This window comes from Pogonomyrmex barbatus, unplaced genomic scaffold, assembly GCF_055798465.1.
Source record: "Pogonomyrmex barbatus isolate J1 unplaced genomic scaffold, ASM5579846v1 scaffold14, whole genome shotgun sequence".
NCBI lineage: Eukaryota > Metazoa > Arthropoda > Insecta > Hymenoptera > Formicidae > Pogonomyrmex > Pogonomyrmex barbatus.
The window spans coordinates 5,711,685-5,732,566 of NW_028297110.1; the positions used below are offsets into that span (position 1 = coordinate 5,711,685).

General features: G+C 38.5%; 3 protein-coding genes across 8 annotated transcripts in view; 2 read left to right on the forward strand and 1 right to left on the reverse strand.

Moving 5' to 3' along the window:
- The window catches only part of GluClalpha (glycine receptor alpha 1), a 91,402-nt gene that overhangs the window by 55,791 nt on the left and 14,729 nt on the right, over positions 1–20,882 (reverse strand). For 2 of the 6 annotated variants that reach the window (XM_025218518.2, XM_089072740.1), the window contains exon 1: positions 216–428. The exons of 1 other annotated variant lie outside the window; for it this stretch is intronic. In XM_025218518.2, coding sequence (XP_025074303.2) covers positions 216–284 — 69 coding nt within the window. In that variant the 5' untranslated portion in view covers positions 285–428. Of the gene's footprint in view, positions 1–215; positions 429–20,882 lie in introns of those variants that run through there. 3 more of the 6 variants (XM_025218521.2, XM_025218520.2, XM_089072739.1) reach the window with 2 other exon arrangements.
- LOC148937410 (cytochrome P450 CYP12A2-like) lies at positions 485–15,259 on the forward strand. Its single transcript, XM_089072706.1, is given in 14 exon segments — positions 485–648; positions 1,013–1,189; positions 1,520–1,612; positions 1,843–2,008; positions 2,137–2,170; positions 2,173–2,292; positions 2,457–2,622; positions 8,566–8,812; positions 9,681–9,877; positions 10,856–11,057; positions 11,447–11,606; positions 12,151–12,399; positions 13,032–13,247; positions 14,677–15,259. Coding segments are annotated over 14 exon segments (2,145 nt in total). The 5' UTR covers positions 485–638; the 3' UTR covers positions 14,785–15,259.
- On the forward strand, positions 16,660–20,832 carry LOC148937411 (fructose-1,6-bisphosphatase 1-like). The gene is made up of 4 exons (XM_089072765.1): positions 16,660–17,035; positions 18,741–19,205; positions 19,631–19,820; positions 20,528–20,832. Exons 1-4 carry the CDS (start codon positions 16,863–16,865, stop codon positions 20,714–20,716), a joined length of 1,017 nt encoding a protein of 338 aa, XP_088928891.1. The 5' UTR covers positions 16,660–16,862; the 3' UTR covers positions 20,717–20,832.

Consider the following 20,882-nt stretch of genomic DNA (forward strand, 5'->3'; position numbering starts at 1 on the left):
AGCGCGCCGGATTATTTAATTTATTATTTAATTTATTCGTCGTGCACGTGAATACAAATAAATTATTTGCGCTCGTTAATCGGAGCGCTAACGTTAATTGAATCGCAAGGAATCGCGGCGATATATATTGATACAGCAATCTCGTTAATATCTCTTCGAGGAACTCAATTCGATCGGGACGCACGCTGCGATGATAAGGAACCCCCGTGACGCACCTCGTATCGTGCCACTTGCGTGATTGCGATGCAACGCGAATCGGATGCCAGGCCGCCCAGTCGCAGCATCGCGTCGTCGAGCCGGGCTTAACGGCCGATGCCGGACAATCATTTCCGCTCTTCCGTCCGCACAACCGTTAGTCGTGTAGACGGCGGACGCTGATAACGTTGCTATTTATTCCGCACGCACGCCCGGCTCTCTCGGGCTTAACCTCTTCACGGCGTGCAGCCCGGAATACATCATCGGAGGCACGACTGACTATTGATCGGCCGGCCGGCAGTGCGCCAGCGCAAGTCGAGGCCGGACGCAAAGAGGCATTCATGAGCGTCAGCCGCCCTCGGCCGTAGTGCGTTTGCCCGACATTTGGCTACCCGTGTCGTTATGCCCGTCGTCGCACCGAGGTGTCCTTAGATGCTGCCATTATGTCCGGTGGTACGTAAACGTTTCATTAACATGGTGATTAATCGCTCGCGTTCGATATCGTCCGTCGCGACAAACGTCTTTCCTCTCCGAGCCGAGGGAGAGAGGAGAAGCCGGCTCACCCTCGTCTCGTGATGTAAATTATGCAGAGACGCGATATTCATTGACGCCGATCGTACATTAATGGTGAGTCAGCCATCGGGCGAAACGCGCAATCGTCACGCGCGAGTAATTTCATGTTACACGCGTTTTGTATTAAAAAAAAGAAGAAAAAACGTGTCGCGCGCGTTTGTTAATTTAGCACCTGTTTCTGTTAAGAGATTTACCTTAAACATTGTTGTCGCGATGTTAATGACCGTTTGTTTCGCTCAGTAAGACAGGGATTATATCGGCTTCGCGACGCTGCCGGAGCAAGTGCACCGAAAATCGGTGAAGAGGGGCTTCGAGTTCACCCTGATGGTACTGGGTGAGACCGGTCTCGGCAAGTCGACGCTCATAAACAGCCTCTTCCTCGGGGATCTGTACAAAGACCGGCGAATTCCAGATGCGGCGGGTGCGTGATAATTTTTATATTCGATCTGTTCAACCCCCAAGCCCCTGTAAACCCCTGTAACGCGAGGTCCTTTAGAGAACTGGACATCCACCCGTTAAAAAACTCCTTCCTCAATCGAAATTATGCACGGCCAATCGAAATAGCCGGCATGACATTATTTCATCACGAGGGGTAAGGCGGCGGGGGAGTGGACGCTACTCGGATGGTCGCTGTTCTAAAATCCACCGCACGCTCCCCGCGAGTTATTGACACGTGAAAAATATTTGATCAGCTTACATCGTTGGTAAACCGATCTCGAGGAGCTGATAAATATTCATCGTTCACTTTCAGAGCGAGTGGCTAAGACCACCTCTATCGAGAAAAAGACAATGGATATAGAGGAGCGTGGCATACGGCTGCGCTTAACGATCGTAGACACGCCAGGTGAGAGATTTCGCCGAGTTATTTATATTCTACTTTTTCACGTAAAGCTTACTATCCACAAACTATCCGTGTAACTATCCGCAAACGTGGATGAATTAATTATAGAGAGCAATCTTGTAAATAATGATTTCATAGGAGCGCCGTATAAGTAACATTGATTTTTCACAAAGTAATTTGATAAAGCGATATGATTTTATGAAATGATTCTGTAAGTAACGATATCATTTAAGGATTTGGCGATGCGGTAAATTGCGAAGATACGTGGAAAGCGTGCTCGGCTTACATCGATGAACAGTTTCGCCAGTATTTCACAGACGAAAGCGGATTAAATAGGAAAAATATTCAAGATAATAGAGTACACTGTTGCCTGTACTTCATACCATCGTATGGTCATGGGTGCGTGATAAATTAGCATACACACCCTCCTATATTCTAATTTACATCGAGCATCGTTAAAAATAATCTTCATCCCGCGACACGATTAAGATATCAGGCTTAATAATATTATTAATCTTTCTTTACAGCCTCAGGCAGATTGACCTCGAGGTATTAAGGCGAGGTATTTACATCGGAAAGTTAATGTCGTTCCTGTAATAGTGAAAGCAGATACTTTAACCACTCACGAGGTGAAGAAGCTAAAGGAGCGCATTTTGGCTGACATCGAGGAACACGAGATTCAGGTAAAATGCGACAAGTTTCGGCGACTCGATTTTCGGATTTTTGTTTTTGAAATTTAAAAAAATTTCGTAATTATCTCGATATTTTTCAGCTTCATAGACGCAATATTTTTGCTTTGCAATATTGCTTATCTCTATACGATAAATGATGATTAATTTTCGCACAGATATACCAATTTCCGGATTGCGACAGCGACGAAGACGCGGAGTTCAAACAACAAGACAAGGAGCTGAAAGCCTGTATACTTTTCGCGGTCGTCGGAAGTTCGACGGTGCTGGAAGTTGCGGGGAGGAAAGTATGCGGCCGGCAATACCCATGGGGTGTAGTGGAAGGTGAACTTTTACATTCTACATAGAATTAATATTTTCCAATTGCACTCGTTTCATCCATGAATTACATGCGAGGTAAGTATAAAATAAAAAAATGAACGGGAATATTTTGGAAAAACTTGCGCTAGTTTTATCTAATTGAAGAATATAATTTTACTACGCAAATATCCATTGACGATTATTGTTTGAAAAAAATCAAGAGTGCACTTGGGTGCAGGCAAAAGAATCATTGAGTCAGAACAGCGATTTTAATGTAGCGGCGTTCTTCTGTCAGAAGAATGCCGCTTTTTAATTGGATTATTAAAGAATCGAATCAAACGTAATTAGGGATTTAAATGAGCTTCTTGAGCTTAAGAGCAATAGAGACTGAATGTATCAAAGTAACTCTCTGGTTTTCGTGTGTCAGTGCTCGATTTTTAACATCTCGATTTTGGTTGATCATAAATCGAGAATTCAAAGCACAGTGACTTCGTCAAACTAAGGACGATGCTAATATCGATGTACATGCAGGATCTAAAGGACGTCACGCAGGACGTTCACTACGAGAATTTTCGGGCTCAATGTATTTCTCAAATTTCGCAACAAGCGATCCGGGAAGGGAACGGAGGTATTTACGCATTTAAATAAATATTGCATTTCAGTAGGTATATACATACGGACGCTTCTCGCGCGTTCGCAATGCGCACATGGCCTTGAAAGTATAGTCGAAACTATTATTCTTATTTTATTATTTTTATTTTATTAATTTAATTTTTCTCGAGATATAAAATGATAACAATTATACTAGTTACTATTATATTAGTTCTTTTGAGTTTGATATCCTTTCAAAGGTCCTGTACGCTTTGCATGACTATTAAAAGCATTTGCTAGCAATAATTTCAAATTAGATGCTATAACAATTCAAGAATAATCTTAATCCTGTTATCTAATAAAAGTTGAAGAATGTTGTAAAATTTCTTTTCTAGAAATGCACGGTACTCTTCGCTTTAACGTACGATTTGTGCTTCGATTGCATTTAATAGTTTGTAGTCCCATTCTTGGATAATCAAGGATAAAAATATGCATTTCTTTCTCACAGCAAACTGAAAAGAGATTCTGGACCGCATTTTGAAAACAGTATATCCGACACGGACAGGCTTCTTTTACAAAAAGACGAAGAGGTAATTTTTTATTTCTTTAGGTAGAGGAAAGTAGGGTAATTGTGCGCATCTTGGTTTGATACTTTCCCGGCAGATAGAAACATGATGTAAAGATTATGGATAGAGATTCCATCACGACAAAATTTATAGGATGGAGATAATTCTTTTAAGATATAATCATAGGTTGCGTTCTAAGATGTCTTAATAACTATATCTTAATTAACGAAAAGATATTTTTTACGTAGACGTATTTTAGAAGTCTTACACAACATTTTTAGACGTCTTTAAGATCTTATAGCTATCTTAAAAACATCTAAAAGTGTTACTAAGACTCTTAAAAAATATTTTCGATAATTATTAGGACATCTTACAAGATATGTAAGAACATCTTTTAAACCTCTACAAGATGTCTTTTTGTCATATGGATAATAAAATCTTTTTTATCTTGCAATGTCACTTGTAATATCACACAATTTTTTCAAGGAACATCCATTCTTATAGTACACTATGTTCGAGTTCCTTTAAGGAGGAAATCTCATTTTTTGGGTCAAAAAATTTATTTTTTTTTACAGACTCTTTTAATTTAATATTTTAAGAATATCTTTATAAAATTTTGTATCGAAATTCGTAAAACTTCAGGAGCTCTTAACCAACCGAGTACCCAACCAAATGCAAGTATAAGATTTTTAACGGTCGATAGCTATTCCGGTTTTGTCCTCAGCACAAGAGTCAGGTTAGTCTAGGGACAGTTGTGTTATTCAACGGTGAAATTTTCAATAGTCATTTAACCTCCGAGTGAAATTGACGCACGAAAATAAAGAACAATGGATCGCAAACATTCACGAAACACGTATGAACGTGCTAGCAGACCAAAGAAAAGAAAATTCACGGGTAATATTCAAAACTCAGGAAATAAATACTTCATTTGCAAGTACATCAGCAGAAAAATTGTCCAGCACTCAAGACAAGGAAATTATAGTGGACTCAAGTCATGGTTATTGTATCATCGCTTTCTAATCGGTTTTTACTACAATTTCTCAACTTATTATTTGTAAAGAATGCAAAGAACAAGTACATTTGATCCGGTAGAAACGAAATAAAAAAAAATTCATATTGACATGTGCCGGAAAATCCATTTCAAATTCCAGGCTTTTTGAAATTAGTAACAATTTACTAATCTAACTTAATAATTTAAAAATTTTATTACTTATTATCATTATTATCGATAAGCAAATAAATTATTTTCAGTGTTCAAAATGATTTTCTTGAGCAATATACTACTTATATATTAATAAAATAATTTTTAATATTAGATCTATATATTTTTCAGATACTTATAATATTAGAATATAATTTCAATTTACATATAGGAAAAAGACAAAATTTAATATACTCATAGTGTATTTTTTGTATAATAATACATCTCGAATATAAAGAAAATGTAATCTACTTAAGTGATATCCTCCGGATATTCTCTGAATCTACATGTGCTTTAGAGTAGTAATATCTTCTACAATTCGAAATAAAAGTTTTCCTGAATACATGAATTTTCTACATTTTTATTCAATAGAATGCATTATCAAACATTCTACATTGTTGTTAAAATAGATTATTCGATTCATTAGATTACTTTAATGTTATCTTAATGCGCATTTTACAAAAATAGAATGTTCGTGTAGTCGAATATTATACGAAAGTGGCATAGGTTAAAAAAGTACATTTGAAAAAAAAACATCGATAATCAAATAAGTAAATAAAGATTCTAGAGATAAATAAAAGCTAAAAAAACTCTAATTATAAGATCAATAAGAGCTGGTACTGGATATACATATGTGACATGATAGAATGTGAGATGCATTTAACAAATCATTAATATTAGAAATAATTGAAGATTCTAAAGATATAAATTTCTAATTATAGATACGAATCGGATTTCGGAATATATGCAATTAAATATTTATTAACATGTATAAATAAATATAAATGTTTCGAACCTTCCAGTAGAAATAGAAATAACAAATATGTCAGATCGCATATAATTATAACGGAGAAACATTAATTTATTTTACATCGTTGGTCCTTTACTTTGACTTATTTAATAATAGTTTTAGAGAAACTTGATACTTCTCCTCCTGTATTTGCAGTGGTAGGGATAAATATTTGTAACTTTATGTTACACGACTTGGTTTTCATAAGATCGTTATATATTTCTACAATATTTTAATCCTAAATGTATCCTTTGGTCACAAACATGTAAATTTATTTCCTAGATCATTTATTACTTTGTGTCACGCCTTTTTTGATATTTCAACGATTAATTTATTACAATTTGACTTTATTATGTTGTTATAGACTATTTTACGTAATTTGTTTTATCCGCTTAACTATGCGTCTTACATCATCTTTTACAAAATTAGAGGATGTGCAGAAATAATAACTAATGTTGTTTATGAGTTATAACATTATATAATCTGACTCCGACTGTGATCTATAACCCCCTGTCTAAATGTTGAAATGTTTATTTTTTTATTTACTGTATATTTCAGTATACGTTTACTTGCATATCAATGACAGTTTTTATTGGTATTGATGATTTAATATCATAATGATTTAATATTATAATATCATGATAATTCAAAGTAGATTTTCACGAACTATATTAGTTGCAAATAATACAATTGTCGATAGAGTATTTGGGAAATTCGCTGCACTTCCTAGTATCTGAATGCTGACTAGTTCGACCCATCTCGACTCATTAAAGGCGCTTCGTATCTTCGAGCCTTCGAAACGCTGCGTCATTTTTCTCTCACAAAAAGAAGAGAAAAAAGAAGAGAAGAAAAGGGAAAAAAAAGGGAAAGAAAAAGGTCGCGGTAGGTAAAAGTTACACGGCAAAAGTTGCTTCATCAGGCGTTTCCTGCATTTGGAACTTGTAATAACAAACCTATCATGTCGAGGCGACCACGGGAGGAGAGGAGGGGTGAAATATGACCTATTTTCGTCGCTCTCTCCGGTTTGAAAGTATTTCCGACATCTGAGGGTTAAGCTAAGGCGGGAAAATGTCGGATCGAAATGAGCGTGGGGAGAGGGTGAAAACGGGGCGTTCGGTTCATCATCGTCGCCGCCATCGTCGTCGTCGTCGTCGTCGTCGTCGTCGTCGTCGTGGCTCGTGCTATAACATGGGCTGACGTGTGTCGATATAGAGGCGTTCGCGTGTTTCGGTCCAGCGGCAAGGCACAGCGCCGGGTATCCCCCGGGACCATAATTCGATATCTCCCGGAAAATCCCTCTATCGCGTGCTTTACAACCCATACAACACCCGAATTCAATGTTAGCCCAAGACGAACGATCATCTTGTAAATATCACGTTGGTCGCTCGTTCGTCTTTTAACCCTTTGACTGCCTGGATGATACATACAGCACCTAGAATTCCGGGAGCTATGCGATAGAAACGAAAAATTTCGAGTAAATAAATCTGCACTCCTTTAAATTACGATGCCTTCTATCGGTTAATACAGAAGGAGAGGAATAAATTTGGACTTGGTATACGTACACTACAGTCAAGGAATTAACTCTCCAGCCGCAGAATCGCTTATTCCGTGGCAATTCCACCACCGTATTTTAATCTCTTACTCGAGATTAAAATTTCAATCTTGGCCCTTCATTTTTCACAGTTACGATGTGTATGCCAGGAAAAGTTCGGCAGTCTTATTCATACCTTAAATTCCACGCGCGAGATACGCGATATTTTTCCATTAGTCTAAACTAGTATTTCGAGTCATATATTTGCCAAATAAATACACAGTTTCCGTTGTAAATAACCACGAAACGTAACTGTATACATATTGAACGCGTTAAATTGATAATATTGTGAGATCAGTCGGTGGCGATCATCTACGACAAATACACTAATCTAGCAGGTACTTTTACAAAACGACCGAGTCGAGGGACATCCGTAAAATATGATTCACGTACGATTTCTTATCCGCGAGATCAGCCGCTCGAGTTTGTTATCGAGGGTGCAATATCGCGCAAAGTCGGCTTATCCGAGCGAACATAACGAAACAAAAGTGAACAACGATATGAACATCGAATTGCAAAACGCGCGTCCAGTCGAAGAGATTCCCGGCCCGAAAGCGTTACCTTTGCTTGGCAATTGGTTCAGATTTCTGCCATATATAGGTGAGAGTTTTTTCAATACGTATTCAAAATATGGAGATTTTTAGCGGATTATTCAATGTCAAATATGAAACATGACGTTTAAACCAGATTCGAAATCTAAATTTATGGTAACAGCGACATAATATATAAGAAATTTATTTAATAAAATATCGAGCATTTTCAAACATTATTTTATTATTTATTAAATAAATGGATCGTTTAACACCAGAAACGACGAGTGAGATTTCCAATCTCGTTTATTTTTTAAATTAATGTCTCTTTTCTATATTAAAAATACGATTTTGAAAATTTCTAATTTTTCATCAATTTTTTTATTTTGATAAAGTTAAACTTAAAAAATTGTAAAATCTTTGATATCAGAAAAAAGTATTAATTAAAAAAAAAATAGATGAGGTCAAAACTGTCCGCTTGGTACTTCTAGTGTTAAAAAATGTGATGTACTTCCTAAATCGCGATTAAGAGCGGGGGAGGAGTACGTAAATAATCGATAAATAATTGAAAAGTCTGACTTGAAATGTTGAAAATATCAGTATTTACAAAACTTTAATCTTTAATTTGAAAAAAATTTCAATTTTTTTTTAATTTAACCCTCTTAAAAAGCGATTACTGATTGGCATAAACAATGCAGGTGAATATGGCAGAGTTAAATCAGTTAAAACTCATTTGCGGATGATGCGTGATAAATATGGCGATATTGTCAAATTGGACAAACTAGCAATTGGCCGGACGATGATTTTCCTATTCGCACCGGAGCTGTGTGAAAAATTGTATCGACTAGATGGCCAGCAGCCGTTGCGGATTGCCATACACAGTTTACTTTACTATCGTCAGAACAGAGAAAACATCTGGAATGGAGAATACGGTCTCGCAGTAAGGTCAGTAAAGCACTTTGGAAGAAACAGAATCATCAAGAAAATTATTTCTATTTTGAAAGACACACGATTAACATTTCACGATCCTCATGATCCTCAGAGATATGATAATGAAAAGATTTCGTAAAAAGATTTTTAGAATCTTAGAAGAAAACCATAAAATTCTGAAGTAATTATTTGAAGAAAGAAGATTGTCAAGTTTTATAGCTGGATAGGTACTTGTGAATGATAGTACGTACATATAAAGAACGTCCCAGTTTCGTTGTACGTCTCTTTATCCTTAGATTTATTATTAAGATATTAAAAAAAATCTGAAAATGACAAAAGAGCAGGGAGTACGATTTCATTAAACGACCTTTTCAAAGCTTTAGGAATCGCAATATTCTCTTACTAATCTCAGATGGCATTCAGCGATCTGTGTGATCTGCACTAACGTTACGGCTAGTTTTGGAACAGCATTACGTCCTGTTAAATTGTTAGATTAATAACGAAGTTATTATGGCTTTCGAGCTTTCAGCGCGGATAAATACGAGCGTTCTCGACGTAGTACGTCAGATATATGGTCAAGCGCGAAGGTCATCGACATCTCGAAAATTCGTCAGAATACGGGAACACGAGCTGACGAAGCAACTCCCGTCCCCATCGCTATCCTAACTCTCTCTCTCACTCTTACTCTAACTCTCTCTCTCTCTCTCTCTCTCTCTCTCTCTCTTTCTCTCTCTCCCTCGTTGGTCTCTCCTGTGTCCTGTACGGTCGATAGTCCAGCGAGTGTACCGAGAGCCACGGAGGCCAAACACAGAGGCCTACGTAAATTGCGTACGATGTAACATCTCGTTTCTCCGCGCTGAAAAGGGCGCTCTCCTGCTTTCAGCCAGGGCAAAATGTGGCACGACTTTCGCTCGAAAGTCAATCCGCACATGATGCAATCGCGAACGGTCAAGATGCACGTACCGCAGATCAACGAGGTGGCCGTGGATTTCGTGAAGAGGATGCGAATGCTACGGGATCCCGAGACCCTGGAATTGCCGAGCGACTTCAAGAACGAACTGCTAAAGTGGGCCTTAGAAGGTGAGTAAGCGACGCGAGTGAATACACCGCGACGCCGAGAGATATTTACGCCGCTGACATTTAGCGCTCCTCCCTTCGAAAATGGAGCACCTAGAATGATGTAAGTTGTGACGTGGCGCCCTGAGGCCGCCCGTAGTTTTTGTACGACTCTCGTTTGTATGATTGCCGCGCATAGAATTTACCGTTGTAGAGTGAGATACCGCTGTGTCGTTCGCGGGGTGTATAAAATCACGTGTTGCGAATTAAATCTGCGTCTTGTGTGAGCTCGGACCACCCCCCCCGGCGGAAACGTAGTTCGGACACGCCATGTGTATTCCCGAGTACTGTATCGGATTGCTGCCTTACTCATTTAACGTGAAGATTTCTGTAACTTTTGTCGTTGCACGATTCGAGACTCGAACTTTCGACATGTATTACATCACGAAAAAGCGATCGAGATAAGCGCATATACAGATTCGAGTCGAAATTAAAGATAGATTCTTAGTGTTGTTCTAATTAATTCTTGTCGCATTATTTTGATTCCTTCTCTCTCGCGCCCGGTCCCGCGAGCTCCCCCCTCTACCATCTCAAATCGGGCTGCCGGATCGTCGTATAGCGTATGCGAATTTAAACTTTGTAAGCGGACAAACCTGAGATTTTCTTTCTGGTATAATAGAGTTGCACGCGATCGTGCCTGGCGCCCAACAATTAGTAATTTTCGTATGAGAGACCGTCCTCAGGGGCAGCGGTCAGAATGTACATAAGTCTCGCTTGTAACAATGGAGCTGATAAATTAGCTCGCACTCCAAATTCAATGCACCGCGGCATTGTACATTCGAGTGGATCGGATAATACATTTATCAACGATGGTGACGGGAGATAAAGATGTTGGGGAAAAGTTAAAGATATACCGCTCCACATTCCAAGGCGTCCAAGGCGATATCAAGGCGTCTTGATGCGCGGCCACTTGATGATCACTTATCGTTATGTAATTAACAGGAATATGCTCGATCGCGATGGATTGTCGACTAGGGTGCTTGGAGCCTAATCTCGCCCCGGATTCGGAACCACAAATAATGATTAATTGCGTGCAAGAAATGTTCGAGCTCATGTATCGCTTAGAGATTCTGACGTCTCTGTGGAAGGTATACAATACGCCGAATCTTAAGAAATTCTTCCGTGTGATGGATACGCTTAATGGGTAAATATTGAAACTTATACTCGTTACATTACTACGTCAGCGTATTACTCGCGAACTCCCACGCGAATATACGCGAACTTGTTACTTCACATCGTCATTACCGTAATCCTCGATATGTTTCCTCGACATTCTCGTGTCGCGAACTTAGTTATCAATAACGTATCGCGTATCGTTTCACGCTAATTATATGCTTTTTGCAGAATGAAACTTAACGCTTTACATCTACGTTTTATTGTTTATTACCCCACGTTTAGCTCGCGCCTAATTCGTCTCGTCACGTTAACAACCCTCCCCCAAAAGACCCCAAAAAGACTCGTCGTCGCCATTGTAGTCGGCTTATCCTCTTTGTATTCGCATATTTTTGTATTCGCATTTGCGATCTCTTTTAGAATTGCGAAGAAACACATCGAGCGGGCCAAGGCGAAGTTTGACGCAAGGGATAACAATACGAATCAGCATGATCGTAGTATATTAGAGAAACTCTTGCGTATCGATAAGCATACGGCATACGTAATGGCGCTCGATATGCTAACGGCTGGTGTTGATACGGTAAGCGTGGGATTCTAACTCTGACGTTCTTCGAAGCGATTTTAATATGGCTCGAGCTCCTACGACGAGAAACCATTTCCTTTTCAATAAAGTAAATGATAAAACAATAAACGGAATAAACGGATTCTGATTAATATACACAAATGTTTTTCACAATAAGAATTTCCAATAGGGGAAAGAGGGAGGATTAATCGAGAAGGGGGATTAATCGATTTCAAATCTAATTATCGACTTATTTTCTAGCTTTGAGCTGCTGCGTCGTAAATCCGTTAAAAATAATGTCACGCGATATAAGCAATTAATTTCGTATTTATATATATAAATTCAATAAAAGAAAAAATTATCAGACTTCTAAGATCGAGTTTGTCGAGAGTTGCTTTTTTCGTACTCTAGTTTTTAGCATTTTCTATTTACATCTTCGCTGCTCAACCGCTAGATTTTTATCTGGAAATATTTCGAACAGGAATAGAAATTTTATTGAATATACCGAGATTCTAAAAGTGAGACCATGTAAAATTAAGCATTAAGCGACCTACAATTACAGACTGGTAATACCGCTGGTGGTATGTTGTATTACATCGCGAATAATCCAGAGAAGCAGGAAAAACTGCGTGAAGAAGTAATGTCCTTGTTGCCGGACAAAACATCGCCTGTCACGCAAGAAGTCTTGGATCAGACGAAATATGCTAAAGCCTGCATTAAGGAATCTCTTCGATTGTTTCCCACCTTTATAGGAACTCTTAGAACTATACAAACAGAGGTTTGCTTGGGAGGATACAAAATACCAGCAGGAGTATGTATCATTTTTTTTACTTCATTTTATTTTTTATTAAAGATTAAAGATAAAATTTATTTAAAGATTAAAGATAAAAATTCCTGATTGATGACATTTGGCATTTAAAGTTTATTTATTTTATTGGTATATTTAAACAATTTTTTAGACAATATTTACGAGAATAAATTTAGAAAGTTAATATAAATAATATTACGAGCAAGTATGGAATATATTCGATAAACTCCGTGAATTCTTCAAGAAATTTAAAGTCAATTTTCCTTTAGCAAAGGTTTGAGCAAACATAATCTTTCTTTAATTTTTTTTCATAAATTATTAATACATAGCTTTAAAAGATTTAATCATAAGCCTCTAATTAAAATTTTATTAGGGATCTTTTTGAAATAAATGAGGAATAAAATTTCATTATTTATTCAAAGTTTGTTCGAAGCTTAATCCGTAAAAAATGGCTTCCATTTGCTCATTTATGATTTAAAGATGTCGATATATATTTCAGCATTACCGTTAAAACAAAAATTCATTCTGAATTATATAAAGAGCTCAGGGCTGGGGGTTTATTACGAGTATACGTGTTGCGAAACAAAGTGTATCAATGAAATCGCGTTCTCAATGATTGTCTTCCATGCCGTCAGTTTGATGTCATTTTCTGTCACGACCTGATCACGAAGGAGCCCACGCAGTTTCCACGACCGGAGGAATACATTCCCGAGAGATGGTTGCGGGGCAACACGGAGTTTCCATCAGCCAAGGAGGCGCATCCCTTCGCCTACATGCCTTTCGGATTCGGCCCTCGCACCTGCATCGGCCGACGATTTGCCGAAATGAAGCTCGAGACGTTGCTCTTGACAGTTCGTAAACTTGCTCTTCCTGTTGGCAATTCTATTGCTGGGATTCACTCAGTCGAATAACTGAATTTCCAATTATGATTATTTACGCGTCTTTCGTTAGAAGGATAACGGGATCAACCAAAAACATTCTTAATAACAGTCTTAAACATTCACGATTGTGCTTTACGATCAAAACAGTTAAAGCGTTTCCAAATGTTGATTAATACTTGGGCTTTGATTAACAAGGTGAAACTTTAATAACGTCAACCGGTTAAAAAAATTTGTCTATAAGCTTTTTTCTATAAGCTTCTTTCTTTTTCGATTTAATTATTGAAGCCTATATCTGTTTTATTTATTATCATTATTTTTCTTTTGTTTTCTTAAAATAGTTACATATATTTTATTACTTATTATTATACACTCTAAAAGCATGAGAAAATTTCCTTGATTTAATTGTTGGAGTCTATTTCTATTTTATTTATTATTATTTTTCTTTTGTTTTCTTAAAATAATTATGTATATTTTATTCATACCTAAAGGCATGAGAAAAATTTTTTTGCCGTTTAAGATTTAGGAATGGGAAAAAAATTAAGGAATTAAGGAATGGGAAAAAATTGCGGATAGTAAATATTCTGACTTTATCTGTTCGCGTGGATTTCTGCCAGGCGAGTGCAAACCCATTTTAAATGAGTGCAAGAAGGAAAAACTGATCTCTACGTTTGTTTTCAATGATGCACCTGACGACGAGGAGCGGAATCTACGCTCTTCTTTTCGGAGATGTTTTATTCATATGTGATAAGCACAGATGTTTAATAAGTTGAGAGGTTCAAACGAGCCCGCGCGCAAAAGTATATCGCATGCCGGCATAACAACAGAAACAGACGACGTGTTTGCATAATATGCAGATTCTCTTAGAGTGTCGGACTACGCGTGACTGTGCATGGCAGTGAAATAACGATGTTGCGTTCAAATATGAATTTTCCGGAGAACTAAATATTCTCGCGAATTCCCGTTGGCGCCGTTGCTCTCCTCGTGAAGAATTGAGAAGCGTGATTCCGTAACTCGCCCCGACGGTTTGCGATGCGAGCATCAACGGAGAGATACGACCATTTTTATTCCCCGATTAACATCTGGCAGATATTTCGAAATATTCGGATACACATACAGACATCGATTTTATATTTCGAATATTTTGCATATCCGAATATTTTATTAATGAAAAATATTTTTTAATTTTGTGCGGTTTTTAACTGTAGAAATTACGAATTCCCCCGACAATGAGAATACCGAGTCTCGTAACCACGCTTTTCAATCGAATCGCTGATTCTCCAAATTCGGCGCGCCCGAATGGAAAAACCGCGAGAACGCGACGCTTGCACGTCTCTGCCGATCGCGCGCGGTGCAAACTGCGAAAGGAATGAACTAGAGATGCATTTTTGTTTTTATCCAGGTCGTACGAAATTTCCGGATCGAGTGGCATCACGGACCGCTCGAGTATGAAAGCCGATATATAAACACGCTGTCGTCGCCGATGCGATTCAAGCTCATCGATTTGTAGATCGTCACGGAGCCTCTGACGACGGTTTCACAAACCAGAACCATCAGAAATCGTCCTGCCGACGATCTTGCACAGCTCTTCTTCCTTTAATAATTACAAATATCGACGAATGTCGGTACTGGTTACGCGAGCGTCTGACCTCGAAGAAGCTTGGCCGAGGTGGAGAAGATGACCAATCGTAATTCGTACAATTTTAATCTACGCCCGAGGACAGAAAGTGCGACATTTTATAAGAATTTTTAACGCGAGAGCTATAAACTTTTAACAAGCTCGTGAAAGAGCGCGCGTGTATTCGTGTGCGTTCATGGCACCAAAGTATAAAAGACGGTTATAAATTGTACATATTGTTGAAATTTTCTTTAGCAAAAGTCAATATACTTTTTTTATGGTCTTATCATGATAGTCTTGGAAAACTATTACGACGTTATTTTATATGCATTTGTGTTAATGACAATAAAATTAATATTTCTCGATATTGATAATTGTCTCATTAAATATTTATCCCTCATATGATATTATTGATAAGAGATTGTAGATAAAATCATAGGAAAAAAAAAAAATATGAATAAGTTTATAAGTAACGTAGTATGGTCACTGCGTACACACACACACACACACACACACACGCACACACACACACACACACACACACACACACACACACACACACACACACACACACACACAAAAGCAAGTAAATTGCTATATTTAGGCGAAACCGATTCGATCGATCCAATATCGTTGCGACACTAATTTCGTTATATGTCATTTAGTTTAATTATTCTGCACAGCGTAATAACATTTACAACAAAACTATGACATTACCGGTCTTGTTTATCACAAGATGCATTCGGGAATTAATTTGAACTTTAATTAACCGCATAATACTGCTTTTGACATTTGAAATAGCTTAGATTGGAATTCCAAGACGCTTTCCTCCTCGTGCACGTGTGTGCGTGAGAATGATACGAAAATCGATTTACGCTCAGCGATGGGAAGCAATAAAATCATTCTTACGTTACAAAGTCGCGAATGACGCGCGACACTCCATGTTTCCACGTGGAGGGATAATGCATAATCGGCGAAACGAATCTTAATATGACCCAGTTCCGACTTACCTGACCTCGATAATACGGCCGGATAACAGAAAACCGCTACATGCATGTGTGAATCGTGTAATAATTTTTTTTGTCTCGTAGTTCTCGTTTACAAGACCAACGACAGAATCGAATATCTTTACATGTGTTACAGCGATGAAAATCATGCGCGGAAAAAGCGAGCCGGATAATATAAAAACCGTGCGAGAAAACCGTCAACGAAACAACTGCCGAATAAAATTCGCGTATTAACTGCGTCATTGTTCGCTTATTTTATGCGATTATCGGATATTTTTCGCGGGATTTAATTCTTTTCTAAACCAACGCGCGACTGATGCTACGTTGGCTACGTTAAATTCAACAAAAGTATATATATAAAATTCACCGCGTCCGCGTCAATGAATTAATAAAATAACAAATTCGCGCGAGGTGAGAAAAACGGTTGGAAAAAGTAAATCAATGACAGGCGTGCAATATCCAATAGGGAGAATTGACTTTAAACCGATCCAAAAATAAATTCAACCGCTGATCATCGTGATTTATTTTACACAGCATGCACGAATAACTCAAATGCCGCGCATCGATTGCACTCCACAGATATATCTGTAAATATTACATCTGCGAGTATTAAATAATAAATCATGTCATCTTGTCTTTCTTTTTCGAATATTACATCGCGTTACTTGAACTCGCTTTTTAATAACCTAGTCGCTTTATCGAGGGCCACGACCACCGTTCGCGCGATCGCGCGCGTATCGTAAAATAGCTACATCGACTAGAAGAGGCTCGCCAGAGCGAGCTCGGGAACTCGAATACTAACTATTGCTTTCACTGTCGCGATAACACGTCGGCGACCAACGCGGCTTGCCAGAGGCTTATATAACGCGGCTTCGCTATCGTCGGTCTCAGTCGCCGCACGTCGAGATAGGGAGTTACGCCCGCGTTTCGCCCGCCGCTCGAAGAAGAGACATCGGTCACAAAATGGCATCGAAAAACATTATGGACTCGGATTGCATGACGCTGACGAGATTCGTGCTGGCGGAGCAGCGCAAAGTGCCAACGGCGACCGGTGATCTCACGCAGCTGTTGAACAGCATACAGACTGCCGTGAAAGCCGTCAGCTCGGCCGTGAGGAAGGCCGGTATCGCTAATATGTGAGTAAAACGCGCGTGCCAAGGTTTCCGGAAGAAACCACAAGTGCGACCACGAGTGCGAGAGAGACGCGAATATAAAACGTAAACGGAATGCGCGCGACTCGCGTTACTCTTCGCTTCGCTAATAGGCGAAAATGCCGAGCAGCGCGGAGAGGAAAACGTTACGAGAAGTGTTACGTGACAAATTAGATGTCCCCATTTGTGTAGGATATTTTAAACGGCAGAGAGAGACATTTCCGCGATGTATTCCAATTAATGTAATTATAATTTGTAATCTTCATGCGTTTGAAACTACCTCGCTGTTTTGCGAGGCTATACGGTTTACATTACGTAAATATTTCCCGAGTCGAGGCGGTTTAAGTTGCTGGATAACTTTACGACCGACCAACAGAAGGTTTTCATGCATTATAGCCGGCGTGCGGATGTAGTTTATGCGATTTTACATTTCCACACGGGACGGACGGTCAGAATTTAGCGCGCGACAGACTCGACTAATATGTATATAGTGTAGATGTAAAGTCTCGGTAGTATCGTAACCGCGACTAACGTTCGTTCCCGAACCGGCGCGCGTCTCTCTATTTTATTCAAATGTATTCGGCAGCAGTACAGTCTCGTGCTCAAGCTGCCAATACACGCCAGTAAACATTAATCTCTACGCCCTGACAATTCTGTAACCTCGCATGTAAATAACATATAAATGATTTCCCATTATTACAGTGCCTGCGGTTGTTCACCGCATAAACATGAATAAAACAATTTCATGACTGGTTGCACTCCATCGATTTCCGAAACACACTTTTCTTATCGATAATCTGATGTAAATTATATCTTGAATTAAGAAATTAGTTAGCCGTAAAAAAATTTCTCGATAATAGATATCTTCGATTCTTTTTTTTTTTTTTTTTTTATGATATAACAGACAATTTATATCTCTTGATAATTTTACGATTATTAAATAATTGTCTATGGAATCAATTATCTACATCATATATTACACTACATCATACATTTTAACAATTTTATAATTCATTTTCCAAGTAAACGTTTTATAAAATGTTTTTTGATATATCCTGTACTACAAAAGTCAACTTTCTTTTGAAAACAACGCAATATTGGATTTGTCTTAGCATTGTTAATAATCCTTTTATTTAATTCTTCTTTTTAATAATTTTCAAATAATTTAATTATATTTGATTATAAAAATTTGAAACGTTTTTAATATTATTCCAAGCTAGAAATTCTAAGAAATCTCCAAAGAATTTTTTCTTTAAACAGATTTGAATACATAATGTTTACTTCTATCCACGTAGATTAACCGTAATCTCGGTTTAACTTACTTTCTATCATTCTAAGAATTGCAAAAGGATAAAAAATAAAAGCGAGAGATTAAAATTAATCTACATTAATAGAAATAGACATAAAAATCGTTCAAAATTCTTAAAAGTTATTGCTTCTGTCTGTTTATAAAATGAAATTAAAATAATAATATAAAACATGAGTAACATATGTATTTGTAAGATAATCAAGAGTTTCAAAAATATTTTCTTTCCAATAACATCGGAAGCAACCGTCATACATCTTCGTCATGTATCCAAAGCGTTTGAAACATGTCATGACTAATCGAATCGATCACGCAATAATCGCTTGAATAATTACTAGTCTCATCCGCTAAACGCGCGGTCGATGCATCCCGTCGTTCATCCAGGTACGGCATCGCCGGCAATACCAACGTCCAGGGCGAGGAAGTCAAGAAGCTGGACGTCCTGAGCAACGAGCTCTTCATCAACATGCTGACGTCCTCCTTCACCACGTGCGTGCTCGTGAGCGAGGAGAATCAGAACGCCATCGAGGTGGAAACGGAGAAGAGCGGCAAGTACGTCGTGTGCTTCGACCCGCTCGACGGCTCGTCCAACATCGACTGCCTGGTCTCCGTCGGCTCGATCTTCGGAATTTACAAAAAACCCGAACGATCCGGGGAATCCACGCTGCAGGCCGCGCTGCAACCGGGACAGAACTTGGTCGCGGCCGGATACGCGCTGTATGGCTCGGCGACTATGATAGTGCTCTCGATCGGGCATGGCGTTAATGGATTCACGTACGATCCGGCCATCGGGGAATTTATACTGACCGAGAGGAACATGCGTATGCCCGACAGAGGAAATATCTATAGGTATGACAAAAAGAGAAGAGAGTGGGAGGGGAGGGGGAAGGGGAAGGAAAGGGGAAGCTGCGAGATGAGATATTCTTAATCTCGTATCGCATGACATCTCTAAATTCGAGATACTTTTTTTCAATTATTTTTTTTTTCTTTTTAAATAAAAGCCTCGAATTTAGAGATACTACGCGAGATGCAAGATTAAGGGTGTACAGTCGGTGTATTAATTTCGACGCGAGCCACGCGATTAATATTCGTGAGTAATGCGTCAAAGATATGCCGCATGATACAATTAGTGTACCGGATACAATTAGGGTAATCTCGCGAACCTGATGAGATAGTCGATAAGATTGGGTTACCTATTTATAGGCGGAATTGCATCTTTCTGCGATAACTCGCTTACGTTGTTGACTGCGATTGAAATCGCGTATTGCTTGCAGTATTAATGAGGGCAACGAGAGCACGTGGGACTCGTCTATCAAGGAGTATATACATTCCAAGAAATATCCTGCAACCGGGAAAGCCTACAGTGCCAGATACGTAGGCTCCATGGTCGCCGACGTACACCGAACGATTAAGTACGGCGGTATCTTTTTGTATCCCGCGAGCAAGAGCAATCCCAACGGCAAGGTAATTTCACGACTTATGAGTTTTATATCGAATTAGAACTTTCATGAAAACTTTCTCGAAAAAAGAATGAGACAGATGCGAGAGCAACATATTACAATATCCTCTTATCCTCGATGAGGATCCTCCTTTTTTCCTTCAATTGTTTATTTTTGCTCCGATTATTGCTAAACGATCCTGATTTTTCATGTTTATCGGATGCCTTTATTACCGCGGACGAATTGAGTAATGAAATAACTTGCTGTAACAACTTTGCCTTGTAAACAGACGTTTACGCTACCATCTATCCGATAAACACGCAGAAAAATATCGGACTTTGGAAATTATTTTATCTAGACGCGGTATAAATATCCGGTTTGAACTTGAATGGATGGCGGCATCCCTGATTTTTGTGTAAATACGCGAAATATTATCGAACTTTGCACATTATTCATTTCGGTAAACACGCGATTCCGGCTCTCTATCAGAGGCCCCGATATCGAGGTCGAGAATTTCAAGAGAACATATTTACCGATAATTAACTGAGACTTCAAAATTTATCGCGCGTCGTACATATGCATACACAAAATATAAATGTATTTTAAAATACTTTCCGTTTATATGCTTTATATCTCGCATATGTTAACGCATGAAAATTTCGCAACAAGTCGAGTCAACGTGATAATAAATTATGCAACTGATATGCCGATTCTATAATTTCGTAATTTCAGCTGCGGCTTTTATACGAGTGCGTCCCGATGGCTTTTATAGTGAAGGAAGCGGGTGGTCTGGCGACAAATGGAAAAATTGATATTCTGGACATCGTTCCGGAAAACATCCATCAGAGATCACCTATTTTCCTAGGCTCCAAGGATGACGTTAATGACGTAATGACATTTATCAAAAATAAGACCGACTGATGAAAACGAAGAGTCTCTTTCGATCTATTTACACGATCAAATCTCGATTATATCTCTTTTATACGACGGATTGTTATTTTACAACATATTTTACAATAAATTAATTTTGTATAACAGATTGCTTAATTTTTACATCGACAATGACCCTTGTATCGAAAACGGGTTA